Source organism: Mus caroli, unplaced genomic scaffold, assembly GCF_978045245.1.
Source record: "Mus caroli unplaced genomic scaffold, Mus_caroli_1 scaffold_4, whole genome shotgun sequence".
NCBI lineage: Eukaryota > Metazoa > Chordata > Mammalia > Rodentia > Muridae > Mus > Mus caroli.
This window is the reverse complement of record NW_028227259.1, coordinates 591,205-606,464: the sequence shown is the minus strand read 5'-3', so window position 1 is coordinate 606,464 and position 15,260 is coordinate 591,205. Positions and strand designations below refer to the sequence as shown.

General features: G+C 43.2%; 1 protein-coding gene across 2 annotated transcripts in view; it reads right to left on the bottom strand.

Annotated features, from left to right (window-relative positions):
• Positions 1–15,260, bottom strand: part of Cdk6 (cyclin dependent kinase 6) — a 196,257-nt gene that overhangs the window by 46,687 nt on the left and 134,310 nt on the right. For both annotated transcript variants that reach the window (XM_021162511.3, XM_029477311.2), the window contains one exon: positions 10,487–10,596. In XM_021162511.3, coding sequence (XP_021018170.1) covers positions 10,487–10,596 — 110 coding nt within the window. The remainder of the gene's footprint in view (positions 1–10,486; positions 10,597–15,260) is intronic.

Sequence of the window (15,260 nt, the reverse complement as noted above, 5' to 3'; positions counted from 1 at the left end):
CTGGTGTTTCCATGGCCAGACTCAACTTGGATTGGAGGTTCAGGGTGCAGCTAATATTACTTGGGCCAGGCCTGGAAGTTTTTGTTTTCTATCATTAGGAAGAACCTTCTGTCCACCTGTAGAGTGGGTGAGAAGATGTTTGCCGTGAACTAAAGGGAAGACTGGTGTTATGGTTTGTATATTCTTGGACCAGGGAGTGGCACCATTTGGAGGTGTGGCTAGGTGTGACCTGATTGGAGTGGGTGTATCACTGTGGGTGTGGGCTTAATACTCTCACCCTAGGTGCCTGGAAGTCAGTCTTCCACTAGCAGCCTTTGGATGAAGACATAGAACTCTCAGCTCTGCCTGTGCCATGTCTGCCTGGATACTGCCACGCTCTCACCTTGATGATAATGGACTGAAACTCTGAACCTGTAAGACAGCCCCAAGTAAATGTTGTTTTTTTATAAGACTTGCCTTGGTCATGGTGTCTGTTCACAGCAGTAAAACCCTAACTAAGACAACTGGCAAAAGTGGCTTTCACGCACCCAACGTGTCCTCTCTCTGCAAAGATTTTATAATTAGGAGTGGATGTCATCTTCCTTCAAGTTGATTGTTTTTATCCAACTCAGTTGAAAGACATGACCAAGCAGACCTGATATTTGAACCTGAGTCCCAGGATTTTCCTGTCTAGAAGTGTCTGATGGAGAGGCCTACAGAGGTACCCCACAGTACAGATCTACAAAGGAAAACTCTAAGTAAGGATACATCTTCTGGTGATTACCAAGGATGTGGGGAGGTCAAGAGGGGTCCCAGGTTCCCTGGAAGGGTAATCAGAATCCACCACACAATTCTCTAAGCACAGACACCATGAACACTCCAGAATTGTCTCCAGACTCTCCATGGACTGGGGGAAAACCATTTGAAAAACTGCTTAGAACTTATCTACAAGTTTCTTTTTCCTTTTTAACTGACAGGATGGCTCCTTCCCTATCACTACCCAGCTGATTAAAAAAGGAAAGCCACAGTGAGTTTTACAGTTGAACTAGCTCCCTCATGCAACAGCAAGCTTTAAAACGGCTTTATAAAATGGTTATTGTATTCGCTTGTTTTCAGTTGGTGGTGTTTTGGGTAGATGGGGTAACCAAAGATTACAGAGTTCCTGTCTTGTTTCATTCTGCACAACCTATCTCCTTCTGGGGATTTGCAGACTGAACCAAGAGCCTCACAGACATCGTGCATGCTAAGACATGTCCTCTACCACTGAGCGACACTCCCAGCTCCCAGATGACCTCTGTTAATTTTTAGAAATCTCAATGCTAACCCCAAAGATCAGAGCAGACTTAAGTTTCAGTCCTTTGAGGGTAATTTGGTTTAGTTAGCAGAAGTTTTAAATATGTGTGTTATCTGACCTTCTAATTTTGCTTCTAGAATGCATCATACAGAAATACTTGGATAAATGTTCCATAAAATTAAGGTTAAAGAATTACAGCAGCATTGCTTATAATAGTGCTCAAAACAAAGAAACAAACTTTAAATGTTTATCAAAAGGACACTATTGCTAACTTAATTTTAAGTTATAGTGAAGTTATGAAAGAAATGGATAATTTTGATGGCTTAGTATGTAACCATTTCTTTGTTTACAGACTATATATATATATATATATATATATATATATATATATATTTCTGAGTTTATAATAAAGAAAAGATAGAGAAGTATGTTCAGGGGGTTACCCTGGGATTTTTTGATATGGGTACAATAAATAAAATATTCTTATTTTATACTTCAGTACCACTTTGCATTTTACAACCAGGCTGTTCTTTAAGAGACACTGGAAACTGGTATCTAGAGCTCCTATCTCAGCCCTTCCCTCGACACTTCTTGATCCCTAAGGTGGTGCACAGACCAAGATCTCAGAAACTGAGCTCCCCAAGGACGGTCAATGTTTGCATTGGGAGTCATACTGGGGAAGATCTGCTGGTATTGATAAAGAACAACTTATAGATGCGAACAGATGCCCAAGACATAGTTCTACAGAGGCAAAGTATGGCGGTGTTTGAGTGAATTGTGGACATTATCTACTTTGTCTCACTCTATCTACTCTTTAAAGCTTCAGAAGCCCGATACAGTCAAACGAAGGAAAGCAAAGGACTTTGAACATCTGGGACTGAACACAGGAGGAGTCTGAGGCAAGGTAAACTCTGTAGAAAGACATTAGGATATAGAGGTCAATGGCTTGTCCTCAGTCACAAAGCTGGAAGATCTGGGGCACACACTGGGAACCTGGGTCCTACAAAAGAATTCTGTGCCACCCACCCATTTCTTTACTGTAGCCATGGTGGACATCCTATGTGCTCAGGAAGAACATGGCAGAGACAAGCTCAGTAAGACAGATGTAGTTGGGATTGTGCAGTGAGAGGCAGACAGCAGCATATTTCTCCTGAAGGGGTCAGTTATTTGGTACCACTGCAGAAGGCTGGTAGGCACGAGGAACAGAAAGGAAAGGGTTCCAGCTTTTAAAGATTTTTATGCATTTTATTTGTATGGTGATTTACTTGCATGCATGTATATGTGTCATGTATGTATATGCCGTGTATGTATATGTCATGTATGTATATGTGTCATGTGTGTGCCTGGTGCCAGAAGAGGGCATGGGATACCCTGGTGCTGGAGTATGAATGGCTGTGAGCCATGTGGGTATTCAGAACGGCATCTAGGTTCTTTCCAAGAGTTTTTCACCACTATACCATCTTTCCTACTCTAAAGGCAGAGTTCCTGGGAAGGAAAACCTCGAAACACTTTGTAGGGCCAAATAACGACTTCTTGCTGAGGCCCATATGAAGTAAGGGCTTCTTTAAAAAGATCTCAAGGCCTAATAACCCTACACTAGTTCAGCTAAGGTTTTGTAAAAGGGTGACTCTGTAATTCATGTGTGAATTCACCATAAGACACAAGTAGGAGAAAAGCAGGGTTAGTGTTGAAAAATGGCCTCCATCAGCATGACAGAAGTTAGTATAGGAAGGGGCAAGGTTGGGGAGATACCAGCGCAGACAATCCATAGGACGTGGGTGAAGAAAGATGAAGATGTGTCTAAGGAGACTTTGAGGACCCAGTAGCCACAGGGATGTGCATTTCATTAGAACAACAGAAGAGGGGAGAAGAACCAGGTTTCAAGTGGTCATTGAAGGAAAGGACCTTTGGAAGGGTGGTAGGTGGATGTGGTCCATCAGGGAATTCACGATGCTGGAGCCCACTGAGGGTCTGGTTCATCTCGTCTAAATAAAATGTTCAGGAATGCAGCTTTAGGACTTGGGAGATGAAGAGAGGCTAAGAGGCTAAGAGGCAGAGGCTCCCAGAGATGTGCTCATCACTAAGAGCCAGCCAGGCAGGGTTCACAGAACGAGTGCGCAGGTTCAGAGGATACACAAGGTATGCGCTGTCCACCTCTTGCATTCCAGAGGGACTTTGCAGTCGGTGTGTCTGGCTTTAGAGCCTCTTCTGGTCACAGAAGGGGTAGGCTGCGGTGCTTTCTGTATGACTCAACCTCTGCGGGCCTCAGTTTTGTACCTGGATAGCCTAGGTGGCAAAAGAATCTAGCAGGATTGCACCTATCATTTTTGGAAAGGACCAAGGGATGAGCCAGTGATAAAGTAGTGGTGGCCACAAAGAGTAGGAAAAAGCGGGGGTGGGGGTGGGGATTAGAAAGTTGAAGAGAGAGCATTTGTAGGATGGAGAGAGAATGAGCAGATGGTTCACCGCTGAATCAGGAGAGCATCACAGACGGAACATGAAGAGCACAGCTCTAGAGATTTGCCCTGACAGGAGGGAAAGGAGAGAAGGAAGAGAGAAACAGGATTTCTGCACTGAAAGGAGGAGCCTATTGGATGGCTTCACCCATCCCAACAAATCGGAGGTAAGGCAGAATGCAGGACTGGGAGTGTGGCGATCAACTGTGTCCAAAGGGCTACAAGTCTCAAGTGAAGGGAATCCTAGCCCGGGACTGAGTCTGCCAAGGGCTGGGACTGGAGGAGAATGGGCAGGCCTATGAAGAGCTAGGCACAGGCACTGAGCAAGCACATGTGCAGTTCTCAACATGTCGATCAAGACCCTCTGACAAACCTCTATCTCCAAAAAGTATTGACATTACAGTTCATAACAGTAGCAAAACTACAGTCACAAAGAAGCAAAAGAAGTAATTTTATGATTGGGGTGTGTGTGTGTGTGTGTGTGTGTGTGTGTGTGTGTGTGTGACCACAACACGAGGAACTATAGTAAAGGAGCAGTCTTTGGAAGGTTGAGAACCACTGATTTAGATGATGCGACTTCAGGGGTATTTCTCTGAGAAATGAGTGTAAAACTGAAATTCTTGTCAAGAGTCATGGAATCCTTACAGCTAGCTGGTGGGGCCAGGAAATGTATAAACCGAGTGATTCTGGGTTGAGTCAACTGGGGCCTTTACATTGTTCTGTCTCCCACTTTGTGGAACCACCACCACCACCACCACAGGCGACATCCCTTCTTACCCTGGTGTATGGCTTTAGGCCAAATTTCTCTAGTTGATGCAATTCAGAACTTGGGAGTGTTTAAAAGAAGGCACAGAGAGACTAGCAACATCACTCCCTGCAGCAGCAGATGGGTAACAATGCCACAATTCCTTTCTCAGAGAGGGCAGTATAGACATATGCACACATACACAGGAAAACCTGGTATGATGAGGGTACTATGAAAATGAGCCCAGGAGAGAGGGTGATCTGTTGCAGAAATAGAATTCCCAGACTTGGAGTTTTGTAGAAAGAGCCAGAATGGAGCCGTTGGCTGCTGAGAACAGAGAACAGAGATGGGAACACGGGAAGAAAGGAAAAGCACCAAGATCACAGGACAGGCAGAGCCAGTCCACCAGGCTGGAGAGCCTTAGGAGCCTGCAGAGAGGCAAAGCCCACACCCAACGGCTTCTCAGGACAAGCATATTTTTCAAATTCATGTAAAGCTACGCAGTAAGAGCTGAGAACTCAACTCTGATTAGACTGTGAAAGTACCTGCTTGTTCTCAGACTGAACCATCCTGGATCTATCTATCACTCTACCAAGACTGGTCCCCTCATACCTGGGTTCCATCTCAGGCATCTCCTTATCTAAGAGGATGCTCCTTTAGAGTTGTTCCTATTTGGCTGGTTCTTTAAATAAAGACCAAGAAGACAGGAGGCAGAAAGCCGAGCTGCGTAAGTGCCTGAAGCTCTGCACACAAGTTCTGACCTAGCCGGAGGCGACAGGTTTTCTCGCCTCCTGGTGCCTGGGCATCTGTGACAGCCAGTCAAGCCCTTCGTTTCCTTGAGGTCACTAGGAGAGTACAACATGGATGCCCACCAACACAGCAAGGGATGGGAAAATTGGCAAGGCATTCAGTAACAGTTTAGACATTTGCTCACTGGCCTTCAAGCCACAAAGGACAGTTATAAACTGATAGCTTCTGCTACTGGGTATTTAATTCATAGAAACCAATGACGACAAGTCTAGAGAAGCCACCAGACAAGGAGTAATATTATCATGAAGTTTGTTTCCTGCGAACAGTGACTGTATTTGTTATATTCTTCTTGGTGGCATTTGGCATTTTGTAGCTAAGGACCAGCAGGGCTGGCAACCCAGAATTTCTGAGAATTACTATCTGCTCACCACAATCTGCATATTCAAAGAATTTGTAGCATATTCTATTCTGTTTCAATGTACACTCTCTTTTATGTCTTTGCTTTAACCTGGAAAACCCCATAACTTCCAAACAAGAAACTAAACAGTTCTGGCCAGGACCACAAAGCAACTACTAGGTACCCAGAGAGTGGGTTGATCTTGCCACAGAGTTAAACACCACTCTATTCCTGTCCCCACATCTCCCCCTAGCCCTCCCATCACTTTAACTACATGGCTACCGACCAGATCTCTGACTGTTTTAGCACAATACACATCTCAACGTGACGTCAAGATCGTTTACTTACAAAGGAGATAGAAGGGAGATTAAAAAGAATATAGCTCTAATCCGTGTTATCCACTCTGTAGAATGCTTCTGTGGGTCAGTGCGGGCAATTATTAAACTCAGATAATACTGACAGATGGTATTTAACTTTCTGGCTATTTGGCAACCATCTGCCCTAAGACTCTCTTTATTGAGTTTGTATTTCCTAGGCATCAGTTTTACAACAGAAAGCATGTAACTCTTGATAATGTGACAGAGAATCAATCAGCCTTCCCAACGCTGAGGAAAGTGGAAATCAAGGGCATTGACTATGTGATCTGCTCTTTTGCCTCTAAAATGTCATTGTTGTTCTCTTGTAGTAATATATAAAATACTATAGAAAAAAAACCTCTTGTATGTTTGGTGTTGTCAAGAGCAAAAACCTAACAGGGTAGAGCAATTGGCAGCTATAGTATCAGGAAGACTTGGATTCAAACCTGGCTCTGCTGTGTAATAGTTGGTGTTTCTGAACAAGTTATTCACCCTACTTGTGGAAGATTCCATGTCTCTACCCTCTGAATATGGCACGGTGAGGTAACTCCTGAAGGACACAGCCTTGGGCTTGGAAGACCAGAAGTGTTTCACTCCCCTGCCTTCTTTGCTTCTGGGAGATTATAAAGGATGCCAAATATTGCTCATACAAAAATGATTATTCCTCAAAGATTTTATACAAACAAGTAGGATGCAACCTCTGGGCTTTCACTGAGAATTCTTTGAAAGTCTTCTTCTCCTTCTTCTTTTTAAAAGATTTATTTGTTTTATGTATATGAGTACACTGTAGCTGTCTTCAGACACATCAGAAGAGGCATCAGATCCCATTACAGATGGTTGTGAGCCACCATGTGGTTGCTGGGAATTGAACTCAGGACCTCTGGAAGAGCAGTCAGTGCTCTTAACCGCTGGGCCATCTCTTCAGTCCCCCATACAGTCTTTTTATACCAACCCACAGCACCCATCCCTCACCAGCCAGTTCTGCTTAACGAACTCATCGCACACTCAATGAGTTTCTTTTTTACTAGGATTTATATGGTCATGCCTCAGGAGTGACCCTCTCATATAGCAACCATTCTACAGGGAGTTGTATTTTAGATACACTCAGCTGGTGATGTATGAGGCCATTTTGGTGGATGGTCATGGGCAGCTTTCTTTCTTTCTTTCTTTCTTTCTTTCTTTCTTTCTTTCTTTCTTTCTTTCTTTCTTTTTTTTTTTTTTTTTTTTTTGTTTTTCGAGACAAGGTTTCTCTGTGTAGTCCTGGCTGTCCTGGAACTCACTCTGTAGACCAGGCTGGCCTCAAACTCAGAAATCCACTTGCCTCTACTTCCTGAGTGCTGGGATTAAAGGCATGCACCACACCTGGCCATGGGCAGCTTTCTAATAATCTTGATATTTATATAGATTCTAATGTCTATCAGCTAAATAAATTACTGGTTTACCAAGGCTGTGGTTTTATGTATTCTTGTTTAGGGTGAAGTTAAATTATAAAGTAAGCTGATTTAGGGTGGTGAAAAATCAGTCAGTAACCAATATAAAGCTGCTGTAACAGCAAAAACAATGGCAGCAATACAGACAGTGTGACACAGAAATCACTGCCTCTGCAGCAAGGAGGAATGAAAAATAGACAGGTGTCAAATATTCCCCGAATTATAATTAGCCTTTAGTAATGAAAGAGCATGCTTTCGGGATCCTGGGCCTTTCAGTTCTCAACAGGCTCTCCATGGAATCAGGAGTCCAGCTATATCCTGGAAATGCCAGAATCCTGGGACACTTTTGCTTCAATTAAGAACCATGCCATGTCCAGATATCTGGGTAGTATCACAGGAATATCAATGTGAACTGAGCAGAAACAATCAAAGACTGTATGCACGATCAAGGTCATAGTCAAACCAGTGGGACTAGAAAGGGATAGGATATCCTAGGAAGGATATGTACTTGGCAGAGACTTAGTCTACTTTAGCTTTAGGATCCAGTTTCTGATATTGCTTCATCCTTCATTCACTCAGACCTTGATCTACTCCTTTATGCAGTACCTTCAGGAGGAAAGGTTTCTATGTCCCCACTCTCCCAGCAGGCAAACCAACAGACCATACTATCACCATACTATACCACCAAAGTCTTTCCTTGAGCCTTCTCTCTCAGCCATAAGAATATAGAATGGAATTTTCCCATTGGAAAATGGGCTTGCTGGACTGGTGTATCATATATTCCCCACATGATTTGAGAACCCTCAAGCTAGGCTGAGAACCTAATTATCAATCAGACTGATCACTTATGTGGAAAGGTGTTTAAGGCTTGAAAATGAAACTTGGGGTTGAGCTGTTCCGTAGATGGGTACCACTCAGACTTAAAAATACTGCCAATATCTAACTAGAGGATGCTCAATTCTAATGTCTCAAGTTTTATCTTTCTTTTAGCATTTTTCGAAACTAGTTTTTAAAAATCAATCATAGCTAATCTAATTTGTACTGTAGAAAAATAACTGACCTCCCTACCCCCAAAATACAGACTCCATTTTTATACAGAGGAAAACTCAAAACACAGACACATAAATATAATCTGAGTGAGCAGTTTTCTAATCAACTCTTAGCATTATAGGCATTATTCCGAATAGGCTGCAACAACTACCCCGACTCTCACCTGCTCTTCACATAGTCTCAGTCTCATTTCTGATTGTAAGACTTCAGCCTAATGTCTTCCACTCTTGTTAGATGAAAGAATTACCTAAGGCACTTTTAAAAAACAGAATTCCTGGCTCGACTCAACAATGAATCTGAACCTCAAGGGAGTGCCTGAAATGTGCACTGTTAAGGACTGCCCACTTCTGCCAACACCATCATCCAATCCAGTAGTTCTTACCATATCAGGATCAAGTGGAGGCCTTGCCAAAACACAGGGAGACAGACTTAGCTCGGGAACTACCTCCGATCTAGGATGGGTCCTAAGAATTCACATTTCTAAGAAGGCCTCAAGTAAGGCTGAAGCCGCAGCATAGGGACCACACTTTTAAAACCGCCTTAAGGGCAGATATGGGCACTGGAGATCCATCCCTAGCACCGACATACAAAGCTGGGCATGGTCGCATTCCTGTGTCCCAGGGCTGGGGAGATACAAACAAGTGGAATCCCTGGGGCAGGCCTAGCTTAAACAGCCAGCCCCAGTTTCCAGTGAGAAACCCTGTGTCAAAGACTGTGGAGGACACTGAGGCTGACTTCTGGGCGTCAAATGCACACATCCACACAAGCCCCCTCCACTTCCTCAACTGTTCCAGGTCCTACTTATTTAGCCTGGTTAGTTGTCTCTGATGTTCAGTTGATGGCTAATTTTTATACCCCCCTTTTCAAACAGCACTACATTAGAAGTTACTAGACTTCCTTTCAGTTCAGATTCCTGCTAGTTCGTGGGGACCATTGAACCACAGTACCCTCCTGCATCAAGGAATAGAGAAGCAAACACAATGCAGAAGCTCTGGCAATATACACCACACACAGTAGGGCAGCACGAAACAGTCTTTGTACTCTCGTGTCTCTGCCACAGTCCTATGATCCTGTGAGTTACAGTTTTGCTGAGGTGTAGAAGCAGTTCACAAAATTGACTGGATGAACTTCCTCTGGTTAGAACAACCAGCAAGCCAGAATGGCTGACCACTTCTTTCCTCAGAAAAAAAGCGGCGGGGAGCTACACTGCGAACATGCTCAATAGGGATACACTTGGCTTCTCACTCACCTCTTCTGAGGGAAACAAAAATAAAGGAAACGAAACCAAACCTGATTAATGCTGTTTGCCTGTTTTTGTCACCTAAAAATCAGGTGAACTACCACTTTGACAAGCGGATGGCCTGATCACCGCCCCATGAAAACTGCAGAAACATGTTTGATGTGTGAGACACATGGACACTAAGTGAGAACGCAGGCAGCTTCATCTGTTCATTTTATTCCCCCTTCTAAGCAAATCTGCTTTTCAAGGACGTAGTTTATTTTACCTTGTGGGCACACCACGCGACCTGCAACCCAGATGTGCTGGCTCCCTCCTCATACGGTGGGGCTATGCCAGTACTCTAAGGCACCACTCAGGTCCCCCTGGCCTGCTCCTTATTAACCTGATACCCTGCACCAACAGTTTTCACCATCAGAATCTCTGTTTAAAAACTCCATAGCCCACCGTGGGTCGGGGAGTGCTGTGACCAGGATTTAAAATGCACAAGTAAAGAAATTAATAGAGGAAAAATAAAAACCAAAACGACAACAACAAAACTCTCCATAGTCCTGATCCTCCTGGGGATAAACTCCACCCCGAGGGTCTTCCTTCACTAAAGAGGTGCTTCACATTAACCAGTTAGGACAGTGGGGGAATCACTCACCAAGCTAAGTTACCACAAATCAGAAGCTGTAAGGACCAGGAACACAGATGTAGGACAGGTGGGTCTGACCAAGCCCTCAAACGAGACAGAAATGCCAAGCGGGTATGTAAAAGACCAATGATTCAGAGAGAAAATGGAGTTCTTACTTTCTGCGAAACATTTCTGCAAAGATGCAACCGACACTCCAGAGGTCCACAGGGGTGGCATAGCTGGACTGGAGCAGGACTTCTGGGGCTCGGTACCACAGCGTGACGACCTGCAATAGCAAAGGGACCTGGTCGTTACTGAGGCAGCCAGCTGTTGAATTACACACCCATCTCGAGTGGCCCGAGGACAAGATCTAGTTCATACAGAACTCCTATACCTCGTGGTAACAACATGACAGAGGTAAGAAGCACACAGGACTCCACAGGCCAGGAAATTGCATCATTCCACACCTTGGGCTCCCATTTCAGACTGTTCCAATGGGACCAGGATGGCACATAAACAGGCTTCAGAGAGCAAAGAAAAACAAAACAAAACAAAAAACCAAAGGCAAAACTCTTATCAGAAAACTGCCCTCCCCTACTTATGAGACTTCAAGACAACACTCGGGAAACAATGCTGGCCCAACTCCCAAGTCACTGTTGGAAAGGGGGGGGGGATTCCAGTGGCTGCTGGAGGATGACCCTGAAGTGTACAGAGCATCCCTAGACAAGTCAAAACTGCTCTTATTCCGACACTATGGGGAATCAAAATAAACTCCCCTCCCCTGGTGCTCCCAGCCAACAAAAGTGAGAAAAAACAAGACAGGATGCCTAACGCAAGTATCTGCACTGTGTCTAAGGACGTCATCCCACGGAGGAGCACTGCAGTGACGAGAACCCATTCGACACAGAGCAGACTGGCGAAGCACAACTCTAATGATTTCTTCCAGGTTGAGGAGAAGACCAGGTCAAGGCTTCAGACTCATGTGTGGGTAGGGAAGTGAACGCCTCCCTGTTCTAGAGAGGAAAGGCAGAAGTTCTACGGACACTCGAAGTAAGGCGTCCTCTTTGTCGTCAGATACTCAGTCAATACCTTTCACATATTTTACACGCACATTTTGCATTTTCCAGATCTCTTTATCCTCATTGTTTTGTCTGTGTTACTATCTAGAGCTCCTTCAATCTGGTGTCATGTACTTTAATCCTGTGTTGGTTGGTACACTGATAATTGGGGTAGCAGGTCTCTGAAAATGTCTTCCATTGATGTCCTTCTCTCCATGTACATCCATCCTGTTCTCATCACAGGACGGAGTTTACTCAGCTTTCGCTAATCAGGAGTTGCCTGACCTGCAGAACGTGGCAGTGATGTCTGAGGTTATCAAGGCTAGCTCATAAGATGTCTTGTGACCTGGGCCCTTTAGAATGCTTGCTCTTGAGATGCTTCCTCTGGGGACCCAGGAGTGACGCTGTGAGGTGTTCATGAAGACACTCTGACAGCCCCTGCTAAATTCTCAGCTGAAAGCTATGCAAGCCACCAGTATGGGACAATGAAGGCTACCTTGTTCCCAGGCATCTAAAGACAAATGAGATGGAGTCCAGTCAATGTACAAGAGTATGAGAAAGAATAAAACGGTGGGTGTTTTAACTTTTGGGGACGAGTATACAGCAACCCTGACAGTTCTCATCTCTTCATCTCATATAATCCGTTTTGCTTCAACCCACCCAGGGGTCAGTTTTCGTTAAGAGACATGTGGCTGACAGCTAATGGAGGAGAGTGTATCAGGCGTGCAGGCACATATCCAATCTTAGCACTTAGGAGGCTGAGGCAGGAGGATCATCAGTTTTAAAACCAGCCTAGACTGTATAATTGAGACCTTGTTTTAAAGGTACCTCACTAAATCAGGGGGTACTGGATTGTCTGTTTTTCCCCGTCCTTAACTTTCTTATTTTAATTAATGTTCTCCAGGGACTGTTCAGCGGGGTTTGAGCACTACTGTACCTAGCACAGCTCCAGCTCCTACCACCACAATTTGTTCAATCTGTTCTCTTAGCTTGGGAAGACTTTTCTTCCTCTATGTATGGAAATTCTATTTATCCCACAAGACCCAGTTTCATGGTACCAGCATCCTGGACTCACTGCTACCTAAGAGGTCATATGATTCCTTCCTGAGGGCCTGGACAAGGCTTTTTCCACTGCATGTCTGTACATGCTTATTATCTATTATCATACTAACAACTAGGCCTCAATAGCAGAGTAGGGATTTTAAGGCAATTGGTCCTAAGAAGATAACTAGGCAAGACTTACTTCAGTTCTACCAGCATCCATAGCAGGGACATTGCTTTATCACTGACACACTGTAAACACAAGTCAGGTGCAAACTGTCTACCAAGTTCCACTTGAGTGATGCGCAAGCGCGCATGCCCGCACACACACACACACACACGCACACACACACACAAACTCACACACTGTGAAGGCACACATTCATTAACCTCTGTTCATAATAAAGCCTAGCATTCTACCAGACGAAACTTCAGACTGACTGCCTTGTTATTTTAAGATGTTCCTAGGAAGCTGATTTCTGATGTCTCACCCTAATAAACTTCTCATTACTATCTTCATTTTCATTACTTTCGCTGCACAGTATCTATTAATATAATTAAAAATGTCTCAACATTAAAAATACGAACATACTGACTGACAGATTTAGGAATTTCCTTTCTACTCATTTTAAAATTTATTTAACACTCAAATGTACACATAGATTTTTTTATCTGATGCTTTTAAAATGTCTATTAACAGTGACTGTGTGATTGTTCCTTGTTTTCTAATGATGGACATGACATTAGATTTCCTAACACTGCACCGATCCAGCTTCCTTGAGATACACCGTTACTAATCATTACACACATCACATACACTTATCACCTATTTGCAAACATTTACTCAGGATATTAATATTTTTTATAAATAAGAGTAGCCTATAGGATTTTCTGTGTGTTACTTTCCTCTGTTTTGACATCAGGAATAAGCAAAGCAATCAGCCCACTTTCTTCTTCATTTTTGAAGCAATAATGACAAGAATAAGTAATCCTTTGGCAGCTCCAAAATTGTCTGGCTCACATCTTTGTCAGCTAGGCGTGTTTTTTTGTTTGTTTGTTTCTGTTTTTTTTTTTGTTTGTTTGTTTTGTTTTGTTTTTCGGAACAGGGTTTCTCTGTGTAGCCCTGGCTGTCCTGGAACTCACTCTGTAGACCAGGCTGGCCTCGAACTCAGAAATCCGCCTGCCTCTGCCTCCCAAGTGCTGGGATTAAAGTTGTGTGCCACCATGCCCGGCTCAGCTGGGTGTGTTTATAACTGTTTGAATATCTTCTTGATAATTGGTTCATTAAATCTTTGAACCTCTTGACGAGTCAGTTTTGATTATGACCAAGGATTTCTCTATTGACTCTTAAATTTCAACTTTAAATCACACTGGTCTAAAGCAGCTCCCAGAATGTCTATTATTTTGGTTCTAGCGGCCTGCTCGGTTGTTTCAGTGGCCAGCTCACTTGTACTGACTGTTTCTTTCCAGGTGTCCTTTAGTTTTTCTCTCTCCACATCTATCAGGCACTTAGCCATATTATTTATTTTAAACACTCACGTGGAGTTTTATTTCCATCTTGGGAATGTTATTCTTTTATTGGATAATCTAGCGATTTCCTGTTTTTATTCTACACAGTTTCCCTCATCATCTTTTGTTTTCCCTTGTACTTTTCTTAGTTGAAAAACTTCAGATTCCATTAATAGAATAATTATTTACATGTGAATTTTCATTAATTTTGTTCAACCCTGGATAATACATAGTTGATGTTTTTCCTTTAGTCAAAGGGCACAGGGCTCAGAGGAGTAAATAATCTAGAAAAGTGTGCCAACATTTCCCTAAGACCAAACTGCTTACTTTTTTTTTTTCACTCCTGGGGATGAACACAGAGCCCTGTACACATGAACAGGAGTTCTTCCACTGTGTTACATCCCAGATCACAGCTCTCCTCCAACTGCTGTGTGTGTGTCTCCCTCCCTTCCTCCCTCTCTCTCCACCTCAGTGTAACTTGTCCTACTTGGTGGGCTTTGTTCTTGTTCGGTATTGACAGTTCCCATTTGCTGCTGTTGTTCTATAGTGTGTGGAAGTGCATTCTCCATTTTGTACAGTCTGCATTAGAAGGTTGTGTGTCCTGTAAGGTCTTGTATTTTGCTGTATTTGGCCAATTCTGAGTCCATTGCTCCCTCCAGTCCCTCCCTCTAGAATTTCTCAAGGTTCATGTCTTTTGGCACAGTATTTATGAAAATACAATATTAGTAAGATAACAAGAACTTAGATGGTACACACAGACATGTCCCAGTTAATTCCACTGTAAAATGCAAAGAGTACATTCACTCAAATCAGGAATTAAAAATATAAAATCTGCACAAGAAAATGGTAATGCTACTGTTGAAGCACATAAAAGAAAGCCTACACAAATGGCATGACAATGGTGTGAAAAGGCTGTATTATAAAGGTAACAGCGGGCTAGAGAGGTGGCTCAGCGGTTAAGAGCACTGACTGCTCTTCCAGACGTCCTGAGTTCAATTCCCAGCAACCACATGGTGGCTCACAACCATCTGTAACAGGATCTGATGCCTTCTTCTGTTGTATCTGAAGACAGCAACACTATACTCACATAAAATAAATAAATCTTTAAAAAAATAAAGGTAATAGCAAGACAAAAATTAAAAATATCCAATGATTTGGGAGAGGGAAAAAAACCTCTCAACACAAAGAAATAAACCTGAACATGACAAAGACTAAAAACACCAGAGCGAGATTGAGGTATTTAGTGTCTGACCTACTTCCAGATGGGTCAATTAGGATTTAACATCAGACTGATTAAAGACCTCATATCAATCAGTAAGAAAATAATATAACTGAAAAAAAT